This window comes from Macadamia integrifolia, unplaced genomic scaffold (assembly GCF_013358625.1).
Source record: "Macadamia integrifolia cultivar HAES 741 unplaced genomic scaffold, SCU_Mint_v3 scaffold1775, whole genome shotgun sequence".
Taxonomy (NCBI): Eukaryota; Viridiplantae; Streptophyta; class Magnoliopsida; order Proteales; family Proteaceae; genus Macadamia; species Macadamia integrifolia.
The window spans coordinates 52,821-80,530 of NW_024868346.1; the positions used below are offsets into that span (position 1 = coordinate 52,821).

At 36.2% G+C, this 27,710-nt stretch overlaps 1 protein-coding gene, 1 long non-coding RNA gene and 1 pseudogene across 34 annotated transcripts; 2 read left to right on the plus strand and 1 right to left on the minus strand.

Moving 5' to 3' along the window:
• The first annotated feature begins 154 nt into the window (after window positions 1–154).
• LOC122064809 lies at window positions 155–11,953 on the plus strand. 33 transcript variants are annotated; one of them, XM_042628559.1, is made up of 11 exons: window positions 155–398; window positions 542–663; window positions 1,616–1,673; window positions 1,799–1,872; window positions 2,231–2,293; window positions 3,105–3,437; window positions 3,855–3,990; window positions 4,077–4,180; window positions 4,773–4,918; window positions 11,060–11,288; window positions 11,378–11,953. In XM_042628559.1, the coding sequence occupies exons 8-11, from the start codon at window positions 4,145–4,147 to the stop codon at window positions 11,936–11,938; spliced, it is 972 nt and encodes a 323-aa protein (XP_042484493.1). In that variant the 5' UTR covers window positions 155–398; window positions 542–663; window positions 1,616–1,673; window positions 1,799–1,872; window positions 2,231–2,293; window positions 3,105–3,437; window positions 3,855–3,990; window positions 4,077–4,144; the 3' UTR covers window positions 11,939–11,953. The 33 variants fall into 33 exon arrangements, with proteins under 33 accessions (XP_042484493.1, XP_042484494.1, XP_042484491.1 ...); XM_042628560.1 differs by lacking the exon at window positions 542–663 and having other exon boundaries at window positions 1,613–1,673; XM_042628557.1 differs by lacking the exon at window positions 542–663.
• Window positions 11,954–15,799: 3,846 nt separating this feature from the next.
• LOC122064806 lies at window positions 15,800–16,792 on the minus strand (annotated as a pseudogene).
• Window positions 16,793–17,475: 683 nt separating this feature from the next.
• Window positions 17,476–24,470, plus strand: LOC122064816. The gene is made up of 2 exons (XR_006135831.1): window positions 17,476–19,054; window positions 23,477–24,470. It is a non-coding gene; the product is annotated as an uncharacterized LOC122064816 (long non-coding RNA).
• Window positions 24,471–27,710: the final 3,240 nt, after the last annotated feature.

A 27,710-nucleotide genomic window follows, 5' to 3' on the forward strand; every position in this document is an offset into this window, starting at 1 on the left:
CCCTTTGACCCAACCATTTAAGTTAAAGAATCTATTCAAAACTTTAAATTGAATTTACAATTTTAACCTCAAAAAATGACGCAAGAAGACAAAATGTAGCGGACAATGTAAATTAGGTTACAAGGTATATTGTAACCAAGTCGGTTACATTTAGACCTACCTTTAGATTTTGAATGAAAAATATAAAATTAGTGGGGTTTGCGCCTAATTTCCACAATCCCGCGTTCTCTCTAATATTTTCCGAAACCTAACCGCTGCCTCTCCTCCTATAATCCGTTTTCTAATCAACAGTGACTGCAACTCCAGCCAAGAAAGCCATTGTCACTCCAGCCAAGGCAGCTTTGCGATTCTTGCCGTGACTCCAACTCCAACTCCTTCGGTTTCCTCTCCCATCTCAGGTAACGTTTGTCCGTCTTCTTCCTTCTCTTCTCCTTTTATTTTTGTTTGCTTTTGATTTCTGCTACTACTACTGTGTTTTACTCTGTTTCGAATGGTTCTTCGACAACCCTTTTTTTGTTTTGGATGAATTCTCTTTTCTAAGTCTGTCAGACAACCGTGCGACCACCATGACGTTGGACCGTTGGAATCAACGATGGGAACGATCCTTACTGCTCGACGGGACCTATACGAGTCTCATCGGAGCTGTTAATCAAGGATACAGAGGTACGAGCCTATAGACTTAGGTTCCTTCATCCTTCGACAACATTGAATCTTCATCTAAGGTTGACTAAACCCTTGCACCTAGGCTCTATTGATGCACCTACGGTGAGAATCGAAACCACAGATTGTCTTTATTTTAATGTAGAATTTTAAAAAGCCGGCAAAAACAAGTTGAGCCATGAGTAGTGTTGGTGTCCATGTCCTCCTTACAGTGCACAAACCCATTGTGGTGGATTTGTTATATGTTTAAAGTGCTTAAAAACTGGTATAACTGGGGTTTACAATGTAGCAGGTTCAATGATTCTAACTGTACACAACCTCCTTGCACCTAATGTGGTGGATTTGTTGCAAGGCTTAATCAGGTTCCAAGTTCATGTTGGGTTAGATACGGTTATGCTAGAAAACCAAGAATGTGGCTATTAAAGAAAGGCATGCAGTATTGTTTGTGGTCTGGAAGAACTACTGTACCATTCATTCCTAAGAATAGGGGAATTCCAATGGGCTAGGCATGAAAAAGGAAAAGGAATATTTGGATTTCCTTAACTGCAAGAGTGGCAATAGGTCTATTCCTCCAACATAGTGGACAACTACAAATCTCACCTATTATGTGTGCATGTCAGTAGAGAACAATATATCTTAAATGGGATTTTCTCAATTTTATCTTTATTCCACCAAATATATATATATATATATATATTTTTTTTTAATTTTTCACAGTAGCAACTAATCAAGCAATGGAGGAAAAACTCTTTCTTTTTCTTCTTTCTTTTATGCGATCAGAAAGCAACTAATCAATGCTTTGCAAAGTAACACATAACTTTTAGTCATTGGCTACACTTTTTTGTATAATTTGTTTTAAGGGTTAGTATTTTATTCAAAGTTCGAAAATCAATTAAATGGTAGCTAATAATGTACGGACAATAGTACCTACTATTCAAGAGATGTTTTATAGCAGTTGTAGAAAATGGATAACAATCATGTGGACATTGCTTCTACGAGTGCGGTTGCATCAGGTATGTCCATTCTACTTTTATTATCATGTAATGACATATTTAGTTGGTTTTATGATAATATATTCATTATTTTTTATCACTAAATTGTATTGATTTTTTGTTGTAAATTGTCACTTTCCATGTAGACAATCGTCGTATGAAACGTGGCCAGTCAAGGGGATTGGCTACAACTTCTTTGCCAAGTGGCCAAAAGATAAAAGTTAGGACCAATCATTTGTGCTTTTTTTCTCTTATGTATTTATAGTGTGTGAATGTAATGTATCATTGAATACACTTTCATAACTTGTGGCACTGCCTCAGTGAATATTTTTAAAAAGGATATAGCCTTGGTCCATTTGAGATAATGCCATTACTATGTCCAAATGTATCTACTATGTTTGCTTTGAAAACTGAATCTGGTCCACGAAAAACATGAAAACCATTGTCATGGAGGGTCTAGTTCCAGTTAAAATGAGTTTGATTACCCATCGAGTTTTTGGATTATGGTTAGAATTTGAATTTGCAAGCTATGGTCACCATTGATAAACTTATTTGTTCAAATATTTGTCATGTGGTAGCTTTGATGGAGGAGGAGGAGGAGGATTCTTGATCTCTTCCCCTAGCACCTAACAGCTCTACTGGTAAATATATTTTCTTCCATCTTTGGCATTAAATTTTTTTTTTTTTTTCTCTACGTTCTGTTTCCGTACTTATATTCCCTTGAATTTCCCTTCTATTTGTTAGTTTGTTAGTTTATTGAAGGCAACGTCTTGTTAAATTGGGGAAATAATTTGGGGGCCCAAAGCCTTTAGGTATATTTCCCTCCAATTATTCATTCTGAGATACTCTCTACAAGCACAAATAATCTCATTAGATTTTATTATTTGTCTGAGCAGTTTGCCATTTTGTGTTGAATCTTAGAGACACATGGGATTTTGGGAGTCAAATATCTACATAAATGACATAACTGCCTAGTTTAAGAACTTGACTAATTAGTCAAACTAATTTTGGATCTCTGAACCAGGTTCTAGCATTCCTTTAGTTTATATTCTGCACAACACTTGCTATTATATTTGCACTATTTTTTATTTCCTTTCTCTAGTTTCTGTTTTAGCTCTACTTGGACCCTATGAATTGTTTACTGCTATAAATTGTTGGGTAGAAAATAGAAATCGATCCTTTGTTTTTACAAAAAAATTGTGCAAGAATAATGAACTGATAAGGAATCAATTATATAAACTAAAAAATGAAAATGTTATAAACAATAGTAAACCAAAAAAATATGTAAATCTGTTCTGTTGCTACAGATAGTTCCATTCTGCTGGTTTTAGTGTTGCTTGTCTAGCCATGGTTTATCCACTACACATTATTGAACTGCAAGTCTGCATCGTGGTTGTCAATGTGGCCATCTTTTGTCAATTCCACAGTTGCTTTAATCTTATATTTATGTAGGGACTGACTATTCTGGCATCATACCCTTTTTTTCTTTATGGGTTGTGGTTGATCCTTGTTCATCACTCTCATCACAAATAAATGGGAGAGGTACTGATTTGAAGGTGCGAAATTTTCCAATTTCTATTTTAGCTTTACTTGCTAGACTTGTCTTTTCTCTGTTAATTAAAATTTGGTTGCTGGTTTTGGTTCAAATAGATCCTAAATTATTGTACTCCAACATTGTTAATATGAGCTGCTTCATTATCTAGAAGCTGATCAAGCCTTTACTCCTGCTCCCTGAGCATCAACTTATACTCTAGAAGGAATGGATATATACTCAAGTTTTTGTATGTGAGTTTCTTTCGCCATTCTAAGTTTCTTATTGTACTCCTTTTAACGGTTTTGCTGACCCATAAGCTAATTAAACATTAATTGGCCATGCATGTATGGATATCCTGTTGTACTGATAGCAATATTTGGTACTGCATGATATTTTCATATTCGGTTGAGTATCCTGCTGCATTAACAGTTATCTTCTTTCTTTTCTTCTTTCTATTAGTTTTACCTTTCAAACTTTTGAGATGAATAATAGCTTATGTTTATCTATTTGTTTATAAATAGCGCAAAGTATGCTCTGGCCAGTTACCAGAGAAATACCCTATTACTACTGATTATTATCCTTCAATCTTTGTGCCAATAAACATGAATTTTCTTTTTAAATCTCACTGTATTAAATCTTATGGTTTGGATTCCTTGAAAAAATTTCAGGGTGCTATTAATCTCAACTCAAATTTTGCATATGACAATACCCTATGGCCATGAATAAGGGGTGCACCTTATTCTCTACCGTTTTGTAGTTTCAATTAAGAATCTGAACTGCGATTGGTCCAGAGAACTGTTTCTGGTGACTATATGTTATCGTCTTTTATATCTTTTGGCTTTATGTCCTTAATGCTATATTCTGTCCATTAACTGGTATATCTTCACTAGGAGAAGTTTGAGTTTGCTGAGCATCACTTCCGGAAGGATTTCCAAATCAATCACACTCATCTGTCATCATGTGTTATCTAGGGACTGCTTCACATGCTTTAAAGGTTAGTCCTTTTGCTCTCGTAACCCTAATGTTATAAAAAAGTTGCATTCTTCTCCTGAAAAAGACAAAAAAGTACTTCCTCGTGAAAGCAGTGTCTATGCATTGATGGGTATGATCTATAAGTGGCTTTACATGCATGACAGAGCCATGCTTCATATTGGACTTGCTTTGGCTTTAAAACCATCTGCAGCTGGTGTTGCTATACCCCACTCATTCTTATCCCTTATATTGCTGCAATGTGAACAATTGAAGATATCCAATTTTTTCTTGGTAGAACAATTTCACTTAAGTAGTTGTACAATCTCTTTTTCAATTATTTGAAGTTGTTAACCATGACATAAATTGTGAAAAGATTGGATACTCGATTCCTATGTAAACTTCTTTTTGAAGGTTGGATTTTCAATGTTTGTCATTTTTATCTCAACTTCCATCTTGAAATTAATTAACTGCTTACCAAAGTGGAATGAGTACCTAATTTTAATTGATCTGTTATTGTTGTTGTAAATCTCAATTGCAGAAACACATAGCAGCCCATCATATCGTGTATTTCTGAGGTTCATCTTGAATAATAATTTTATTGTATTTTCCAATAGGTTAGGGATGAGCTGAAACACTTGCTGGATGATGGTGAAGATATGGCTGAGATGTATCATACCAACATGATGATGCAGTCACACTTTGATGGATCATCTTCACTTTCCTTTCTAAATGATGTTCTTCACTCAGAAATGGATGATAGGTGCTTAACTTAATGTTATATTGTTTGTGGATTTTCTTGGTTAAGTTGTTTGCTTTATGGGGATGTCATCTATGTTACATTATGATCTTCTTTGCAATTACTCTTGATTGAAGTTCGTAGTTATCATTGAAGCTAAGGAAGATCTGCAGTCATTCATTATGTGATTACAATATGGTGGGTAAATCAGGGGTTCTGTTGTTAAGATTTTTCATCTTAAATGTTATGATTGCAGCTGAAATTTGATCTGAGGCTAATGAGGTTCCTCATAATTATGAAGTTGATCTTCAATATTGATTTTTTTTTTTCTTTTTTTTTTTAACAACAAATACTCTTTAGGGGTGATTTTATAAACGCCCCTGTAGAACTATATCATTAGGGGCGGTTTAATATCTGCCCCAATAGGTGTCTTTAGTGGCGGGAAACATTGTGCCTCAAAATATATGCCTATTAGCGACGGTGAAAATCCACCCCTAAAGATGTATCTTTAGGGGTGGATTATATAAGTGCCCCTAAAAACCCGTTTTACATGTAGGAGCAAAAAATCGCCCTAAGCATTAGCGGCGCCACATTTAGTGACGGTTATCCGGTGGTTATAGAAACCACCCCTAAAGCCTTTAGGGGCAGTTTTTATAGGTTTAGCGGCAAGAAAAAATAGCCCCTAAAGAACCTTTTTTTTGTAATGTACGGTTTAAAGCAATCCTCACGTCAGTGGTACCTAGTATTCCACAAAACGATCCTTAAGTTAGGATTCGTGGCAAACAAGTTGGACAACTGTGTATATATTTTAAAGAGTGGGAGTAGTTTTACTATTCTCTCCTTATATGTTGATGACATATTATTGGTTGGAAATGACTTGGATATGCTAAACAGAACCAAGTATGAACTTAGTAACAGATTTAAAATGAAGGATATGGGGGAAGCATCTTATATTCTAGGAATTCAAATCATTAGAGATCGAACACAAAGTAGATTGTGTTTGAGTCAGGAAAAATACCTGAACTCTATGTTGAAAAGATTTGAGATGCAGAATTGCAATCCCTCATCAACTCCAATAGTACTAGGAAAGACTTTATCAAAAAGTCAATATCCTCAAGAAGAACAGGAAAAGTTAAATGTACCTTATGCTTCGGCAGTAGGTAGTTTGATGTACGCAATATTATGTATACGATCGGATTTAGCCTATCCAGTCGGTTTGGTAAATAGATACCAAAGTAATCCTAGTTCTGCCCATTGGGAATCTATGAAAAGGATTATGAAGTATATGAAAGGAACTAAACACTTGAAATTGTGTTTTCAAGCAGAAAAGCTTGAGGTTATTGGGTACTCCGATGCTGATTTTGGGGGTGACAGAGATGATTATAAGTCCACCTTTGGGCATGTGTTTTTATATGGAGGTGCGGTAGTTTCTTAAAGTAGCAAGAAACAAGGGTGTATTGTTAGGCACACACAAAAAGCTGAGTATGTTGCTTATAGTATGGCAAGTACTCATGCAGTCTGGACAAGACGGTTTTTAAATGAATTTGGGCTGGATCTTGTAAATGGACCAGTAAAAATATTTTATGATAATCAATCAGCAATAAGGTTGATAAACAGTGGTGCAAATAGTTCGAAAGGGAAACATATAGAAATACAGTACCACTATATTCGAGATATAGTAGAAAAATGTGAAATTAAAGTAACCTATATACTTACGAGCGATATGGTAGCCGATCCCCTCACAAAGGGAGTTCGTGCTAAAGCTTACATTAACATGTAAATTTAATAGGACTTAGAACAGTCTGAGTCTAGAATTTGAACTATGTGTTCGGAATATATATTGGACTTAGAACAGTCTAAGTATGGAATAGGAACTGAATGTTCCTCATCATGACAATGTTTTTTATTGTTCCTGAAAATGGGAATGGAAATGAATATGTCATGATAGATGTTCCTGGAAATGGGGACTAATGATATTATGCATTCGGCCAGCATGGTCAAGTGGGAGATGTTGGTGATGTGGCCACGTTGACCTCATCCAATGGTACCTATTTCTGTTTCGTAACAGAAGGAATATGGAGTGAATTTTGGGGGGCGATTCCTAATAGATAAGAAACTGTTTTTTCTCTAACAAGAACTTGGATAGAATCTACATATAATGGACTTTGAAAGGGAGACAATCACTCTTGACTTAATCTATCTATTATTGAGAAGCCCCAAATCATCCAACAAATGAACCCTATTGTCGATCACTCTTACTGCTCTCTTTGTCTTCTCCTTTATTGACTATGCAATAGGAAAATAGCTTGGGATAATTTGTATTTGATATTAGCAGTGACTCATCACTTCGGCAATAGCTCGTCACGCAAGTATCGACTCAACAAAAAGATGGACACATGAAATGAAAAGACACAAGAAACGAAAAGGTAATTTGAATAATGATTTAAAATCCAACATTAACAAATATTGTTCAACCCATAACTACTCTATCCAACATCCGATTGATTTGATTCATTCGCCAAATTAAATATAACTCAAAATGCTACAACTTTTTTTCTTATGTCTTCAACTCAGAATTTGAACATGAGTTCCTAAAGTGATCTTGAATCATATGCAATTACACTACACTATCTGTTTCCATATCATCTGCCACTTTTGCATTGTCATTGGCAATGTCATCTGCCTGCTACCATTGCTCTGACACTCTACACAACATTTCTTTAATCTGCGAAGTGCTAACTCAATGTTGACAAAAATGACGTGTTGGTGTGTTCAATAGTACAATTTCATGTACTAAATATTACTTTGACTGATGACGTGTTAAATCTCAAACTCATACTCAGTCATATACTCTTCCATGTAAATCCCCATTAGATGAGTTTATATCTTAGGGCCCGTTTGATAACGTAACCAGAAACGTGTTTCTGTGTTTTCTTGTTCTCAGAAACACAGAAACGACATAAATACCGTTTGGTAAAAGTGTTCTGTTCCACTTGTTTCTTGAAACATAAATTGAATTTTATAACAATTTATGCTTCAAGAAACATGAATGACGAAACAAGTTTTACTTGTTTCGCTTGTTTCTCGAAACAAAAAAGGGGCACAATTCCATGATCGACCGACACACCAACTACGAACCAATTCCAGAATTTATGCTGTTCATTCGAAGGTTATTCTGAATGAACAACAGTAGAGAACCCCCCTTCCGTTGAAGCTTCATGGTGCTTCTCCTGCGTACCCGACCACGGGGAGCTCTGCAACTACGGTTTAGGGAAGAACACAGTACGCATCCCTCATTACCCTATTTGATAGTACACCTCCCTTCTCCTTCATCTTTCTCGTGAACCCTAGGGTTTAGGGAAGAACACAGTCATCCAGAAGAAGTGAAGATTCGCCTGCGAAGAACGCAAGGAGCGGCAGAAATTGAACCTCCTCTGTCTCTGAAACCGTACGAATCCTTCCCCATCTTCATCTCGTGAACCCTAAATTGGTCGATCAACTTTTCATCTCGTGAACCCATACGGCAGATTCGTTGAGTTCTTGCAGAGATTCGAATGGTTTCAGAGATGTCTCACCTCCAGAGATAAAAGCGAGGTTTCCCCTTCAAATCTCAGCTATATACCATTCCAAAACATCGGTTTGAAGCTTCGGCTACTCCTCCCACAACCATATACAAGCATCTGCTCGGTAAGTGATTTTTTTCCTATTTTTCTTACTATGATTTCTGCTCTTTATTTTGACCAGATGTTCAAGATTTCTGAGTGGTTTGAATGGTTATCAACCTAGGAATTAACTCTACTTATGTGTGAATGTCAAAGAACCACAGCAATTTCATGCTTCGATTATCATATCAGTCAATACTTTACTAATAAGGACTTACTGTAGGGTTTCTATGCCAGGTTCCTCCTGTTCTCTAACATCTGATGCATCATGGTTTAGGTGGTTTTTAACTTGGTCTGGATTGTGCTTGTATTCTGATTTTCCTAAATTGCTCATAGTGTTCTTTTGATATAAGTTTCCCTTATTTGCTCAATCATGGCTGAAGACTCATCTTCTGTTACTGTATTTTGGATGTTGCTCATATTTACAACCTTCACTCTGAAGATTCTTTTGAATTGCTTATATTTACAACCTTCACTTGCATCACCATGTTAACCAGTATGACCAGCTGCCTTGGATTTTAAAAGAGGTTTAAATGATGAGGCAGAATAGGGTTTTGTTTTTCCACAGTGAAATGGTCATCCACCAAATATACGTTGCCAAATGTTGTTTTGGAGTTGCCTTCCAACTCACCTGAGACCACCTTAATGCTGGTACAATTGTGTCATGACAATAGAAATGAAATTGGCTTAGTTCATCTTTCTTTTGATCAAATGCTTTTGGAAATTCTATCGAAAAATTACGACTCTAATGTGCTATTAATGTTTGGGGGTTCTGATTCTGTTTATTCTTTCTACTAGACTCAAGGCATTCATCATGAATAAGATATAAGAAATTTCTAAAGCCTCCAAATGTCTCAAAAGCTTCCAATGAGATAAAAGGAATGAATTGATGTATGAGATCAGTTAATCATCAAGGCCCTTTTGAGATTTGAGCGAACAGAACAAACATAATTCAATTTCTCAATTGATACCACCAGTGATCAATTGACCATTTATTTGTGAAGACTGTAGTTAAAGCTTCACCTCCATTTATATGATTCATTAACCACTCCACCTGCTTTAGATATGATTCATTAACCTGTTGATGGTACTGTAGTGTTAATGAAGATCAGAGTTCAGCCCAGTTAAAGCCATTACATCACTTGTAAATGGTTATAAGCATGTCTTTCTTAATAGCAAACTTAAGAATAGTTGTTACCGTCCAGTTTCCTCAAATTTGGTTGAAACAGAGCATATTAATGAATGATTTTCTTCTTTATTTTGTTTCCAACATTGGATTCTAAATGTACTGTGCCTTTACCTATTCTTTTATAAATTGGGTTGTTGGTGTTATGCACATGAGGTTCATTAACCTTGATCTCTCTCTGTTGTGACAAAAAAGAGGCAGAAGTGACAGTAAGAACCAGAGGAATTGATCAGCTAACAACAGCCCTTTTTATAAGGTCACCATCAACTCCTTACCCCTTTCTTTTCTCTCATTAGTAGTCATGAATTCTTGCATGAAAGTAAGGGAAATCTCGGATCTGAAAGTCCCAGTAATCAAATGATACCAGCAGTCTCCAATCATCACCTCTCTCTCTCTCTCTCTCCCTCTCTCTCTCTCTCTCTCTCATCAATGAAACTATCTGTTTATATTGGTGCATTTCATGGATTGAAAGTGATGATTGAGGGATCCAATTATGAATGATATTTCTTTTTGTGATTCACTCACTCCATATTCCCAGTATTTAGAGCTGTAGAATATATTCATGTTTCAGTGTAGTATCAACCACAAACTCTAACCAGATATTTCATTTTAGAACCAGAGACTCTAACCAGCATTCTTATCTATATTAGTTAGTGAAAAATAGAAGGCATTCAAAAGTAGTTTTATGAGTCTCTTTCTTTCCCTAATAATGATGATATAACAGCTAATGTAAAGTCTGCAATAAACATAAAGGTGAACAGAGATAAAACATTAGACCACTAAATTCATCTTCTTTTGTGAGCATATCCTAAAATATTTTGTGGTCTTGAATGCATTCTGCAACTAGGATGAATTGTACATTTACCAGTTCATCTCTTAAACTCTTTTAAAACTCAAAGATCTGAAATTTGCATCAAACCCATCACTTGAGTTTAAACTCATCTGTAATATTCCAATGCAAAGCAAACTGCTCTTCAGAATGGTAACAAGAATAGACCAAAATTCCTCTCTCTAAGTTGTATTCACCTTATAATTTATATCCACATTTGAAATCAGCTATGGAAGATAAGTTAAATGGCCTTTTTTTTTGGAAGTTTTTTTTTTTCTTCCTCTTTTGCTAAATATATTTATTCCTATTTCTTTGAATTTTTTTTTCCATGTTCTTGTATGTGTTTGAATATGTTATCTAAATCAATTATGATTGTTCAGAGATATGAGATCCCCAAGATCCCCAACCCCCAAAAGTACTACTATAATCTGGAATGAAGCAGAGCTAAGATCATTCATCAATCTTATGGTTGATAATGTCCGAAACGGATTGAAGACAAACTCAACATTCACAAAGGTTGGTTGGGACAACATTACAAAAGGGCTTGAAGCCGAATTCAAAAGGCCCTTTGCAAAAGTACAACTGCGTAACAAGATGAATAAGTTACGCAAGGAGTACAACAGCTTCAGGGCTTTGTTAGAAACAACTGGTTTTGGATGGGATGCGAATGCTCGGACTGCCATAGCTGATGATTCAGTATGGGAATCTACTATTCAGGTATGAATAGGATCTTTGGTTTATAGAACGGATTTTTGTCAATTTTTGAAAAAAATGTGATGATTAATTGAAAATATTTTGAATTATAGGGAAACAAAGATTGGGCAAAGTATAGAAGAAATGGTCTCCCCTTGTGGCCAGAGTTGTTAGAGATTTTCTCCGACTCTAGTGCCCGTGGGGATAGAGGTCTGTCACAGGCAACAGTTGTAACTCCAACGTCAACTAACCTTGAAATTGATGATGATTTACATGACACTGATAATGATGACAGTGATGCTTGTACTGGGACACCCAAGGGGTCAGCTCTTCCGAAGCGGCGACTTGATAGGACTCCTACGGATCGTAGGAGGAAGAGCCACACACGGACACTCACGAACTCCGCTGAGGACTTTAGAACCTTTGTCCGATGGAGGATGAAAAAGGGATCAACCTCTGCCACCTCAGCAGTTACCCGACCACCTAACCCTATTGTTGATGGACCATATAGCATGATGAGCTGTCAGAAGCTACTGGACAGTTTGGAGGATATCCCAATGGATTTGTATGTGTTGGCGCAGCGTAAGATACACAGTGACCCTGGATGGTGCATGTCTTTTATTGAAGTGAGACCTGACAGGAGGTTGTGGATGCTACATGGTCTGAAGGAGTGAAAGTAACAGTTTCTGAAATGAATGGTTCGAAGGGAGCATGAATGAACATAAAATATTTTGTTTGGATTTTATATGCCTCATACTGACTGACACACTTATGTCTTTTAGCATACTATGGATGATGTTGATGTTTGACTTATGTTGCTTTGTTTTATTTTGATTGCGTGTGCTTCAGATTTACAGTAGTGGACATGACTGTGTTATGATTGTGAAATATTGATATGTTTATCTTATTGTGTGTTTCTTTATAGCTTTGGGATATAAGATCATAGTAATTTCACTATATTAATAGGAAAGTAAGTAGTTGTCAATTATGACAATTTCTGGATGGATTGTTGCTTGTTAGTAGATTAGAATGTTATTAGATGGTACATTTATGGACTTTATTCCTTTATATATTGAATGTGTCTATTCATACAGGGATGTCAAATCAATTTCCAACCGACATCACAGGGTCATCGTCAGACGATGATGACATGGTTATAGTACACCAATTCCAAAACATACTCAGTATGTATAGGATGAGAGAACCTCTGAATGATAGTAGTTACACAGGACCTGTTAGGGTAGCTGAGGTTCTTGCAAGTCATGCTGACGTGTGTTACCAAGAGTTTAGACTTGAGAGACATGTATTTCTCAACCTGCGAGACCGAATGGTACATAGAGGCTGGCTAGTGGACAACCGTTTCATTCGAGTAGATGAGCAGCTAGCAATGTTCCTCATAATAGTAGGTTAAGGTTTGAGTAATAGACAAATGCAACGTCGATTCAATCGTTCAGGATAGACGATTAGTGTTGTCTTCCACACGGTGTTGCAAGCAATGCTAAATTTGTCGCTAGAGACGATCAGGCCACCAAATTTTGATGTCGTACCTCCAGAGATAACCAACAATCCAAAGTACTATCCATATTTCAAGGTAATGGAGACTTCTGATGGTGATTATTTATTTCGATGTTTCCAATGAAATATCAATGCAATTTACACAATTATATGGACTTATGTTCAATGGAAAATAGGATTGCATTGGTGCTATTGATGGCACCCATATAAGTGCCATCGTACGTAGGTTGGAAGAGATACGTTATCGTAATCGAAAGGGTATGATCACACAGAATGTTATGTGTGCATGTTCATTCGACATGCGATTCACATTTGGGTATGCGGGTTAGGAGGGTAGTGCACATGATGCAAGGGTATTGGATGCAGCAAGAACCAATGATAACTTAGGGTTTCCTCATCCCCCATCAGGTAAAAATGTATTATGAACTTCTGTGTTGTCTTTCCGCATATAGTAGACAGGGAATATAGATCTAATCCCATAAATGTTTCCATAATATTTGAAGGCAAATATTATGTTGTTGACTCGGGCTACGCCAGTCAACTGGGGTACTTGGTGCCATTCCGAGGACAACAGTATCACTTGCAAGATTATGGTGAAGGTAGGCCTGGACCAAGGACAGCTAAGGAATTGTTCAATCACAGACATTCGTCACTGCGGAATGTTATTGAGAGAACATTCGGTGTATTGAAAAATAGATTCCACATATTAAAAAGTATGAAGGCATATTCACAATTACATTAAGGAACAAGCTATTCAAGATCAGTTGTTCAATGAGCTTGGAAGTGAACAACAAATTGATGACCCAATGAATCCTGATACTCCTGCGCACCATGCTTCCGCATCTGATGTCTCTCAGAGACTATCTGCGAGACAAATGTCTATAGTGCGTCTTAATATAGCCAACTAATTGGCAATTTCAAGTAGAATGTCTACAATTTCGTTAAATCGATCCTGAACTTTTGCTAAATGCATTCATTATGTATTAAAAGATAGACACAAAAATTAGGTCACCATTTTTCCTTCGATTGTGTGTATGGGGTGTTAGTAAAAATACTTCTGTTCGCTTCACAATGTTTACATTGGGATGACTTGTAATCTTTGTGCTGTGCAGATGTCTTCCACTAACACCGCAATGGCAAGGTGTGACTACTATAATCATTTGTGCGATAAGTACACAACAAAAAATGGGCCTAATAGAGGAAGACCGTTCTTCAAATACCCAAGGCATAATGAATATTTTATGTGGGTAGATGAATTTCACTTATGTGATTATGGCGAGGGACAGTGCAAGGTACGCGTCGCGAAGACAGCAATGAACTTTAATCGTCGTTTTTGGTGTTGTCCTAAATCCAATGTGGTATAATTATTTATTTTTTATTTTTTAATCAGCATACTATTCGACTTATATTATCTGAATACATTTCACAACTAAATTGATGAGTAATTGTAGCCCCTTGATCGAGGTTGCAATTTTTTTCGATGGATTTATGGAGACAGCAATTTGACAAGTGCACAGTCTTCCGATTGTGGAACAAGGAATTCAATGGTTGGAGCTCAGTCTTCTCCATCAGCACCTTCCTCTGATTTTGTGAAAGGTTACTTGGAAAGAGCAATCAAAGGTGAAGAGGAGAAGTCTAGAGTATTGAAAAACGAAATGGATGCGTCTGAGGAAAAGTGAAGGATATATACCGATATCCTGAAGGCCATTAATAACATAGACATAAATAAAGGTGGTAGTTAGAGGGTAATGACCAACTATTGGGAACTTGTAAGACATATGGCATAAACATGAGAATATTTGCATTTTAATCTACTATTATTGGTTGACATTTCTTGTTTCGTAAAATTATGATGTAAGTTCGAGATAAGAAAATTGGTAGTTGTATGTCTGATTAAAATGAAGGGTCATGAGTTTCTGAAGAAAGTAACAAAAGTGGAATTATTTTCATTAAAATTTCTTATAAACATCATATTCTGTCAGAAATGTTCCCAGAAATAGAATTTATCAAACACCTTCTTACCCGTTTCTGTTTCCAGAAACAAGAATTATCAAACACCCTTCTTACCTGTTTCTGTTTCAGTTTCCAGAAACAACAATTTCTGTTTCTGCCGTTTCTTGAAACAGAAACGGCAGAAACGTTATCAAACGGGCCCAAAGTCTAGGGGAGGAGCATGTAGTTTACTCTAAATTTTATTGTAAAATTTTATTGTACTTTGCAATTAAATTCCTTTGTATTGAAAAGTAAAATATAGCTTACATCTGAAAATTTTAGATAGCAATAAATATGAATAATGGAACACGAGGGCACTCTCTAGTGTTGTGACATGGCAGTCCTCCTAATCGACTATAACTCATCATAATGAGAAAATGTTCCAATTAAGAAAAACTAATAAATAACAACGTTTACAACACCTTTTTTCTTTTTCTTTTTTTCAAAAATCTCTATTTTCTCTGCTGAAAAATGAAGAATAAGCCTGGAGTTTCGTAGAAAAAATAAGCCCTTTATCGGATTTGAACCGATGACTAACGTCGTATGAAAGCTACGGTATTCTACCATTGAGTTAAAGGGCCCATTTTATTCAATTCTAGAATTAGCCAACTATGAGTCTACTGCATTTATATAAATCAAAAAAAAAAAAATTAAATTTTTTTTTATTTATATCATTCTTGTCTCTATTACACAATCATGATTACAAAACTTTGATTATTCTTTTCAAATCTGATTTCACTTCTTTTTAATTGCAACTATCCAGTGCCGAAAAGAAAAAAGGAAAGTACTAATATGGTAAGGCAGCTAAGCATAGTGATGATTTCTTACAAGACCCCTTCCAAATTTGATAAATACTCTTGAAAGAGTGATTGTTTTGATAAAACTTCAATCTAGCTAGTAATAGAATTATTCATATTGGTTCCAAAGTCCCAAACACATTAGTAAACAAGCTATCCAAATTCAGATAAAATTCTAAATAAATGACCATATAGCATTGTTTAAGATTGCATATATTGGCTCCAGTGTCTTCACATATTAGCAAACAAATGATAAGTGTTGGAATCAAGAAATATTTGCCGAACAGATGATATTGCTCCCAACACCACCAATGCAGAGAAGATTACAGCAATGAATGTGTTTATCCAAAAGATAAGATCCCTTTTGGATGGTTGAAATGTCATATTATAAAAAAACCATTGGTAAAACAAAGTCCAAAGGAATGCACCCAAATGCTCCAATGAAGGCCCTAATATCTCCAAAGAAGGGAAACATGGCTGCGATGATTGTAGCCACAATCACTGAAAAAGAACGAGAAATTAATCTTGGAATGAATTTGCAAATTGAGAATTGATAGCTCTTTGGATCTGCAAATTTTTGCTCAAAAATCTCATTTGTTGGTTGAAAATAAACCTGCCCAAAAGAGTCAATGCTTAGTCAACAAAAACATCCAAAACCTTATTTCAACTTAATGAGGTTGGTTACATGGAGATTTCCAGTAAGGACGAGCGAAAGTATCGATGCAAAAAGATTAATGGGTTATGACTAATTCTAAAAGGATTCAATGCAAAGTCAAGTAGTTAAAAAAAACTACAAATATGGGAGGAAAACAAGTGAGAATACAATGATTCTGTTTCGAAGTCTACATACCACAGTGATAGCAGATGCTTGCAGAAGAGTGAAGATGTTGGACATTAAAATAAACCACTTGGGAACTAAGGGGTTTCCATCAACTATGAAGTTGCTGAGAATACTTGGTTGAGCTTGATTTCCAAATGCCTAGTACCCAGAGACACCAACACTAAAGAAAGTTGCCGCTACTACTGCATAAGAAACACAAAATCCTTTGAACATCTTCCCCTTCACTGGAGGGGATATGGTTGCCTGCAAACAACTACAATAATTTTTTCAGAAGTAATTTTAAGAATCATAGAATTCGATAAGGATAAATTTGAACTGCTGAGTGTTCATCATTTTGAAAAAAATTACGGAAAATAGACTCAACTTACTATGTAATGTAGCATAATAATAACTACAAAAAAAGAGTATGTGGTCTTATTCTTATGTGTGTGTGTGTGTAAGAGAGAGAGAGAGAGAGAGAGAGAGAGAGATTCACAAACCCCTATGGGTTTTAGTATGTTCCCCAAAATACAATCCTGATACCCCTCGTGTGCATTTGAACTCGCCTCAATAAATGGATTCTCATTCACAATGGCTGAAGGAAAACTCGATTCCCTATATAGACTGAAAATCTTATTGTAGCTAAAATGGTGAACCAACTAAGGAGTTGTAATCCTTAGTTTTTTATTTTATATTTTATTTTTTGAAGATAACACACTTTTAAATATCACATTAAAAACACTGTATTAAATATCGCATTAAAAACTTTCTTTTAATTTTTTGTAAAAAAAGAAACTGGTGACATGGCCCTACAATAACACGAAAGCCAATGAGAACTAATGAAGGGGCATCAACATGAACGAGCTTTTTGAATTAATAGGGGTGTGTGTGTGTGAAGATAATTCTTAGTTCACTTTGGTGACAAGAAGTTACACACGTATGGGGGAGAGAAAGAGGGGGGGATTTGGCTTGTCTCCAATTCCCTCTAGGATTGCGACATGTGTCATTTACATGAACCAACGGATGGTGTGACATAAAAATTTGAAATCTCAAAACTGCCTCACATTTTCGCTTTTGAAACCACAACTCTGGTTGAAACTCACACCCAATAGCCCCAATACCCTAAACCGTTTCCATTTTTTTTTCCCTTTCTGTCCAGTGACGCTTACTTGTACCACCATTGATTGCCAATTTACAACCAACCTCCGTTCTTTGTAACCTCTCACAGCATGAGCACCTCTGTTCACCGCCCGGAAGACTTCTTCTTTTGTTCCCTCTCTTCTTCACCTTGGAATGTTCAACCATTCTGATGACCACTGCAGAGAATATGAGATTCGACTTCTCATTTTTCACTCGCTTCGGCGACTACTACCTCGTTGGGATTAACCAAGAGGGTCTGGAATTCTGGAACAAAATCTGCAAGTCCTTCTTCATCTCCACAACTACGAACGTCAATCCGAGCTCCTCCGATGATGGGTTTACGTTCTCCTCTTGCCCTTAGAAGCCCAGGTATCTCTGTATCTTGTTCTTGTTAGTCCAGGATTCCAGTGGAATTCCCACCAATTTCAAACAAATCCAGAGAAATTCTGAAAGGTTCCATGATGGGCTAGCAGAACAATTATCAACAGGGGAGGAAAAATTCAACATGCACCAAGAAAGCTCATGCAACGGAGAGGAAGAATACAAAGAAAAAGAAGGGAAGGAGAAATTCGAAGAAAGGACTTATAGGAAGAGGAAGAAGAGAAGAAGGGACTGATAGGAAGAGGAACAAGGAAGAACGAAGAAAAGAAGAAAGAGGAACGAAGAAGATGGGGCAGATTAAAGAAGAGGAATTCCTTAATATACAATAAACATCTCATTTCATTAACTGAATTCCTCAACTGTAAACAAAATTCTGAATTCCTTAACTGTAAGAAACAATAAACATCCCATTTCATTACTGTAAAATTTTTAAATAAGGGTTCCATTACAGTCTTCTATGTAGAGTGAATAAAAAGTTTTCTTCTTCAACCCTTGCTTCGCCGTGATTCCCTCTCCACCTCCACCACCAGTGTTGTTGATGCAGGACGAGTTGAAGCGAATTGCTACATTTAGGCTTTGTTTGGTTGCAAGGGGAATGCAAATTTTTTATGTAAAGTGAAAGATGATTGATTGCAGGGGAAATATATTTACCATGTGAAAAAAATTCTACTTAAACATTAAAATTTTCGTTTTCATTTCCCGACCAAAATAGGAAGAAAAATAAAAACCCTACTCACAATCTCTTTCTCTCACCCTCTCGTGACTCACTCTCCCTGCCCTGCTCACGACTCATTTTTCATGGCCGAGCAGTTGAGACTCTCAACCCTTGGACTGGGTTTTTTGGTTCCCTCAGTCTAGGAAGCTGTGGATTAGGGTTTAAAGCTTCTTTCTCTCTGTTTTTATCCTCCACAGAGCCGCCTCCCTGTTTGATCCATCCCATTTTCGGCACCTGTGACTGAGAGAGCCAGAGAGCTTTCTTCTCAGATTGAGAGATTCAAAGTGAAGTAAGCGATGGGTTGTGTAATCTGAGCACAAAGGAAGGGAGCGGGCAGAAGACAGATTTGAATTGTTTTTGAGTTGGAAGGATTTTTTGGGGCCAAAATATTTCTTCATTCTTGCTCGGATAAGGAAGCTTTGAATATCAGGTTTGATTTCTTTCTCTATTTTGTTCCATTTGATTTTCTTGCCTTCACCTCCTTAGTCCTCAACGAGCACAGAACTCACCTCAAGTGTTTGATGAAATGTGTCATAGAGATATTATATCTTATGGGTGTTTCTTAAGCTGGTTAGATCAATGTGGGTTAAGGACCCAAATGTTTGTAAACTTCAATATGGTCTGGTTGATGCCTGAATTGGATCTCTTTTGATTATTGAGCTTTTGTGGATATATTAGTTGCTTTCTCTATTACAGTAAAGTAAAAGCTCTGTAGTAAAAACTAGTTGTACTCACTGCAGTTCTTAATAATTATCAATAATCATACTTAAAATATAGTTTTACTATTTTCTATTGATTCTGATTAATATCCACACATACACACACCCCCGCCCCACAAAATAAATAAATAAATAAATAAAATAATTCATGTATCAATCTGCTGGGTGCATCTCTTTGCAGGAGTGGGTGTTGGTGGGGAGGAGCAAAAGGTTTCAGCCATATTTATCTTTGATCTACCTTCGCTGGTTTTCATTGTTGTCATCTTGTCTGTAGGTGTCTAATCCGCAGCACCGTATTTGTATTATTTATTTCTTGTTGATTTTATTTATGTTGTCTTTAAAAGGACTGCGCACACTTCATATTACCCCTACTTTTTAGGTCTCACGAAAGGAACTAAGAACCATTTCTCTGGTCATGGTATTTGTAGTCTGTTTCCAAAAGGATTGGCTAATGATCAATGCTTTTGGATCATCTTGTAAGATGCAACATAATGATGTCAGGGACATATTGAACACTTCTTAGATTTAAGCATGGGCAAGAATTTCAAGGACTCTGATAAAGATGGAAAAGGAATTTGTTATGACTGCATGATGAGGATTTAGTTCAAAATCACTGTTTGCTTCCCATTGGACCAAAGATCCAACACCTATAGAACCCAATTCGAAGTTTATTTCCACAAAAATAAGCCCACTCTTGTGATTTTCCTACATCAAATTGTCGACATTTTTTCTTTTTTTTCTTTCTAGAATTGTCTACATCATGTCTATGGGAGTATCCTCCACATAGTTCTAAGGTTTTTAAAGGTCCGACACAATGGATCTTCAACTTGAGGGGTGTCTAGAACCGTATCAGCCTAGGAGATTGGGTTAGATTGCATTTTAGATTAACTTAGATTACATTTTTTGTCTTTTTTTTTTTCTAGGGAGAGAGAGAGTTGAAAGAGTCTCTTGACATTCTCAGAGTAAGATAAGTGTAGCTCTCATTCGCCGACTTCGCACATACAAAGACCTCGTATATCCCTCTCTTGTTTTTTCTTTTTTTTTTGAGAGAAAGAGATGTGATAAGGGTTTATCTTCCTAATTTTAATTATAGATTGTTCAATTCTGGAAATATTATCTTTGGTAAAATGTTGTACACACTAGCATGATGTAATAGAATTTTGGGAATTTTCAACAATTCCTCTTTACAAATCTCAACCATTTTACCCAACAAGTCTTCTAAATACCTACATGAGTTAGAATAGGATGTTCTTAACAAGGGCATAACTAACTTCAACTCAAATTCTTTCCCCGGTTTCAGTTGGAATATATACCACAGGGCAGGGGAAGAAAAATGGATTTTAGGAAGGGTGCTAGGAAGGCCAATGGTAGAGGAGGGAAACCAGTGGAGGGGGTAGTTGTGGAAGATGAAATTTGGGCAAGTAGTAGTAGTTTGTGAGAGCTTCCAAATCACAACACATCTTTGTGCGATTTAATTATTCCTTTGTCTATATGTCAATTGCCAACAAACTAGTTATTAGCCATGCATTCTTGAGTGGGTGTATATATACGTAACTTTCTTCCAAATTATAACACTATCTTGAGTAGCTTTGTCTTTACTCCTCCCTCCTTGGGGCTGTTGAATCTTGATCATTTATGATGTTCTAGTTTTATGATTCTTTCTTCTTATTCTTTTTTTTTTTTTTTTTTTGAGTTATTTTGTTTATTCATTTATGGTCCTCATTTATTTATAATTTATTATGGTTGATGGAAGGGATTTAACCCAGGGTTATAAAATCTTCAAAATGTGGGTTCTTATTTTCCCATTTAGATGTTGAATTGTCTATAATATTGTAATTTCATTTTTATTTTTTTACCATGGTAGACATTAGATTGAATAGTTATGGAGGACCCACATATAGAAGGAGATAGAGGTTCTGAGGAGGAATTTATTGTTTAAATTACATCTTTAGTAGCATCAGCAACAGTTGTGGATAAGTCAATCTGTAGGAATATTTATTATACTCATCATGAATTTATGAGTCGTTTACTGGAGTCAGAAGCGGATTGCAAACACAATCTTAGGATGAATATAGATTGCTTTTAGAGATTTGTTAATATGTTTAGAAAATCGGGTCGTCTTCACGATACCGTTCATTGTATTGTTGAAGAACAAATAGCAATCTTCCTGCACACAATTTCCCTCAACCAAAGGAACCGTAGCATGAGTTTCTACATAAAAAGATCTAGAGAGACTGTAGCTTGTTACTTCCACATGGTTCTAGATGCTCTATTAGACATACAAAAAGTGTTTATCAAAGATCCTATTACCGAAACATCTAAACAAATTCAGAATAATCCTAGATGGATGCTGTATTTCTAGGTACAAAACTTGAATACAATGAATATTAATGAATGTTAACTTATATTAGTTTAATTTTTACTAATAACTGCAACACATTTTAGTATTGCATAGGTGTCATAGATGGCACACATATTTCGGCAAGTGTAAGTCTTGAGTATGAAGCTAAGTTTCGAGGTCGTAAGCAACATGCCACCCAAAATGTTGGCGGCATGTGACTTCGATCTGAAATTCACATACGTCTTAGCCAGATGGGATGGTTCAGCAACTGACTCTAGGATATTGGCAGATGCTATCCATAAAGAGAACCCAATTGTCTGTTTGCCAGGTATGAAACTAGAATAGTTGAGGTCATAATTCACATATTCAGCTTTTATTAGAGTAACAATTATCTCAACAATATTTTTCTTTGTCGAAAAATATTATCTTGCTGATGCTGGGTTTCCACTCTTATGCAATTTTATTATCCCGTTTCGAGGTGTACCCTATCATCTTAATGAAGTTTGGGGTTGAATGTCTCAAACTGAGATGGAGTTATTCAATCATAGGCATTCATCCCTATGGAATCACATTGAACGTGCATTTGGAGTTTTAAATAAGAGATTTAACATCATAACTACTATACCTAAGTACCCGTACCAAATGCAGGTGGACATAGTTACGGCATGTTGTTATATCCATAATCAAATCAGAACAGTAATGCCAGATGATTACCTTTAACAGGTTGTTGAGAGAGACATACTAAAACAATCTGTGAATCATGAATCTGAGCCTGATGTCTACATAATGCAACACCTTAATAGGGTGGCAGAAGCAAGAGAAGGAGTTAGAATCATGACTGCAATTATGAGGTAAATATGGGTTGATTATCGGTGGAGGTGGCGTAATCTCCATTAGAGTATTGTTTGTACCTTTTTTTTCTGTGCTATGTTTGTAATAGCTATAAAGTTGGATTATGTTAGTGACTGTGATTTGGAATGGAATTATAAAATCTTTACAACAAAACACCAAAGTTGGATTAAGTTCTTGATTGTGATTTGGAATGAAATTAGTGATTTGTGTATATTACTCTGTGAATTCTTATGTGGGGTTGATTATTATTCATCATACATGCTTTCTTATATTTATATCATTTCTAGGAGTATTAAGTTTGTGCGATCTCATTCTTTTTTATTATTTATCCAGTAATATTTTAGAAGTTTTGGAATGAAAACAAAGACTCCTGCTAGTAGGAGTTCGTTTGCTACATCTACGGGTGGTAAGGGTCAAGTAAAACTCACATACTCAAATGAACTTTTGATGAAGTCTTTGGAGTCTGAAACTATTCTAATATGTATTGCAATATAGGAGGATGAATTAGGCATCAATGAACAAAGGAAGAACATCACGTGGACTGAGCAAATGGATGAAACAATGATTCGATGGCTCCAAGTCCAAGTATGGGAGGAAAAAAAGATAGGAAATTCTTTCAAAGAGATGGCTTACAATTTTGTTGCTAAAGAGGTGAATTTAAAGCATTCACAACACCATAAGAAAGTAACAAAAGACAATGTGGTCAATCGCTTTACGACAATTAAACAGACCTTTATAAACCTTCTTCTTTGTCTAGAGTAAAGTGAGTTTAGTATTGATCACACGGAGAAGAAGCTGAAGGTAAAAGACCAAATATGGTATCCATTTGCTGTTAAGCTATATGTTTTAATGACTAATTACTCAAATATTTAATTGATTTTATGGCTCACTGATATTATTATCATACATTAATATTTGATTTTATTTTCTTTTGATTCAGAAAGGAAAAGAATTCATGAAGTTGAGAAACATGACTTGGTCCCTATTTGAAGAACTTAAGGAAGTTGTGGGTGAAGATCACGCCACAGGGGAATTTTCTCAATCAAATAGAGATTCTTTCCGTCAGATAAAAGATAAGGGAACAACTTCTAAAGAACCTAGGCTATACATCCATCCAGTGGACCACATGGAGATTGTTGAGACCGATGGCAGTGAAGATTTAAACACCCAAGTCCCAATGTCCACATCGCATTCTGGAGAGGGGAGTGGAGCTGGTGCATCTCGAGAGAGAAAGAGAGCAAAGGTAGCATTGGATGGCCAAATATTTGTTGTAGTCGCCTCTATAGATAGTTTGGCGACTGTGGTCAAAGAGAGGCATGTCTCTCTTAAAGCATTGTTGGATGCTATACTGGAAGTAGATGGATTTAGCGAAGATACACTTGACATCGTCTTTGATTTCCTCATAATAAATGAACCTCAAGCAAAGGCATTTTTAGTTAGGAATGTGGAGCAACGGAGGAGGTGGATCTTGAGGTTTCTTAATCATGGCCATTGATGTGGTAAGATAAATACAATCATTAATTATTTCCTTCACTTCACTTCCCTTCCCTTTCCTTCCCTTCCCATTTCCCTTGCAACCAAACGCAACCTTAAGGCCATTGAGTCCGTGGAATCGGGAATGGTTTTAGGGCTAGGAACTGGGTCTATAGCCAAGTACGCAGTGGAGCAAATAGGAGAGCTTCTGCAAGAGGGGAAACTCAAGAACATCATTGGAATACCCACTTCTAAGAAAACCCATAAACAGGCGATGTCGTTTTGATTAGATGTTGATTTATTTCCCGCCCTATGTCTTCTCCTCCGTTTTAATGGTTACTTGGAAATATCATTAGTTGCTTATGTTTCTGGTTGTCGGAGTTAATGAAATGGGATGTTCATTGTAAAAAAAAAAATATAAACGAAGAGCAAATCTGCCCCTTCTTCGTTCTTCTGTCTTCTCTTCTTTGTCATTCCTCTTCCTTAGTCCCATCTTCGGATTTCTTTTTCTTCCTTTTCTTATCAAAGTTTACTTGAAATGAGTTTGAAGGGACATCTGGGAGAAGAGGGGAAATAGGGATTTGTAAAAGCAAGAGAGATAGAGAGAGGGTTCCCGGAGCTTCGAGAGGCTGAGGGTTGTTCTTTGTGAGGGTAACAAGCTGCCGCTCTGGTAGAAACTCGAGAGGCCGAGGGCTAGCAGCTACTCTAGTTTCTTTTTGTTTGTTTTTTTTTTTTACCTCTGAGAGTGAGAATTGGGAGATGATGGTTTAGGAAAAGGCTAGCATTGGACGTGAGTTTCTAAAAAAAAAAAATCGTGGTATTGTCTAAACCACTTATGGTACAGCAGTTTTAAGATTTCAAATTTTTTTGTCACACCATCCGTTGGATTGTGTAGAGGACACATGTCGTAATCTTAAAGGGAATTGGATGGGAATTGGGGAGGCTAGAATTGGAGGCAAGCCAGATCCGAGAGAGAGAGAGAGAGAGAGAGAGAGAGAGAGAGAGAGAGAGTTATAGTTGAATGGCAAGTTCCATTGCATGTATACTATTCTCCAATCTTATTGCTAGCTAGTTTTATATCTGATGCTAAATGTATATGCTTTGTGTGAGATTGCCACAGAAAGCATAGAATTTCTACACAAGTTGATTTCAAGAATCATAAAAGAAAAAAAAATTATATGGAAAAACAGCTCTATCCTATGCAACACTAGAAACTTCTCTCAACATAATGCTTCTGCTACTGAGGTTGGATGCTTCTTCTACATGCATATGCAAAGGGCTCTTGCCTCTATTAGTTGCCACCAACATAAGTATTTAGGCATCTGTTTGGGCTATACTAGATGCCTGCTCTGCCTCAATGGAGTCTTCAGATAAGAGTGGCTGCAATACCCTTCACCTAGCCTTGATAAATAACACAGTCCCGTGCTACCTAGAATTGTTAATTAAGAATGCAAGAAACAATCACCCTTACAAGAATATATATATATATATATATATAAGTGGGGGAGAAAGAAATATATTGTGATCTCTAAGCACGTTAATGGAATCTTCACCAGTGAGTTTCAAGGGAGATCAATCGATGCTTAGGATTGAGGTTCGGAGAGGATCCAATTGGCCACTAGCTACATGGCAAAGCCCCTGTTTCTTGAATGTTTCAAGAGACAACACCATCAAGAAAATTTGGATCTATTAAGGATATGGAAAGATTTGGTCTACTCTGAAAATAAATTGGTCCTTCACAGAGACTGGTTTCCACTAAACCCATTAGAGATTCGTAAAAATTAAGAATTCTAGCATCTTTAACGGTAGCAAAAACTGCACTATTTAACCCTAGCAGAGTTAAGGGTTTCAAAGCAACTTGAACTAATCCGATGTGGATAAACTTAAATCCACATTCTCTATGGTTTTGGATCTGAGAATTGGTCAGGAGTTGAAGTTGTTCTTGATAAGGTAAACTGTTAGTATCACCTTTAATAAATTCAATACTGAAATAAAAAACAGAAAGTAGTGACTGCCATCGAGCAAAGATCTGTTTTGAAGCTAAATTATTCACATCTTTCTCAAGGACATCTTTAGCCACTTTACAGTCGACATGAACCAAAAAATGTTGGTTAAGAAGATCACTTTCAAATTTAGTTATACACAAAACGAGTGAAAGAATCTCATTTTTTATTGTGGAATGCTTTTGTTGGGTGGAATTCAAAGTACCAGAAGTAAAATGTACTGAAACTTCTTTGAGAAAGTTAGGACATCTTTGCTTCAAGATACCACCGTATTCAAATTCGGATGCATCCGTCTCAACAATTTAAAAACAATCTGGTCATGCTAAGCTTAAGCATGGAAGCTCTTTAGCTTTAAACTTAATTTTTCTGACAGAATCAGTATATACAGTTGTCCAAGGTTCAGGCTGCTGTTTAAGCCAACTGAACAAAGGTATGACATCCTTTGCTAAATCCTTATAGAATTTAGCAAATTTAGGCTACCAAGAAACCTTTGGAGTTGAGTCTTATCTGTTATCTCATTAGGAAATTTATCCACAAACTGAATAGCTCGTTCTATGGGAATAATTGATCCAAAAGAAATGTAATGTCCCAAAAAGTGAACTTTAGTTTGAAATAAAATTATTTTCTTTATATAGACAACAAGCCCTGCATGACGTATAACAGAGAAGAAAAGATTTAGATGTTTTCAATGTTGAAAAATGTCCTGAGAGTAAATAAGGACATCATCAATATACACAATTATAAACCATAAATATTGATTAAAGATTTGATTCATTATAATTTGGAATTCAGATGGAGCATTCTTAAGACCAAAAGGCATAACATTCTATTTGTACTTACCGAATGGGACAACAAAAGCTGTCTTATACCTATCTTGTTCTACAATATGAATTTACCAGTATCGTAATTTCATATCAAACTTATAAAATACGCTCGAAGCGTATAGTCGGTTGAGAAGATCCCTCTTATTAGGGATAGGATACCAGATCCACTTAAGAACCTTATTTAAAAGTTTATAGTTGATGACCAATCTGGGTGCACCTCGTTTAATTTCAACATTATTATTTACATAAAATATAGTGCAAGTCCAAGGAGATTTACTAGGTCTAATAAGACCTTTGGCAAGGAGTTCAGAAATTTCCTTCTGACATGTTTCCTTTAAATGATCAGGCATTTAGGCTGCCCAAGCTTTTGTGGGGATTTGGTTTTCGAAAAAGTTATCTTCATAAGGAAGAGTAACAATAGGAGTTTTCCTAGACCAAAATCCAGTAGGAATTTCAGAACAAACTTCCTCTTCAAGTCGAGCTTGAAAGTTTTGAACACTAACTTGAAAGGTAAGGTCATCAATTTTATTCTGAATGCTCTTTTGTTGAATTTCAGTTGATAAAGAGCATATAAATTTTTCTTTGGACTGTATTTGAGTCCTGATTTCATTCGTTGTATGAACCTTAGGAGATTCGATAAAGTGAAAAGTTATAGGATGATTATTAACCACCGAATGAAGACTGACTGTGTCAATCTGTAATGGATACAACTGGGACAAGAATGGAGTGCCAAGAAGTACGAATTGAGAAAGTCCTTTTACCATAATAAAAGGAGTCTTCAGGCAGTGTCCATTGTTACAGATAAATACAGATGGGAGCTTATACTCAACCCGCATTCTATTTTCGTCAGCAGTAACCAATTTCTGAGTAGTCT

What these genes read in the sequence shown, in the direction of transcription:
- LOC122064809 (XM_042628559.1), top strand. Translation starts at nt 4,145, where the DNA reads ATGTGTTATCTAGGGACTGCTTCACATGCTTTAAAG. An exon ending in CACTCAGAAATGGATGATAG is followed by an intron (nt 4,919 to 11,059) that starts GTGCTTAACTTA and finishes TGTCCGAAACGG; the next exon opens with ATTGAAGACAAACTCAACAT. An exon ending in TATGGGAATCTACTATTCAG is followed by an intron (nt 11,289 to 11,377) that starts GTATGAATAGGA and finishes TTTGAATTATAG; the next exon opens with GGAAACAAAGATTGGGCAAA.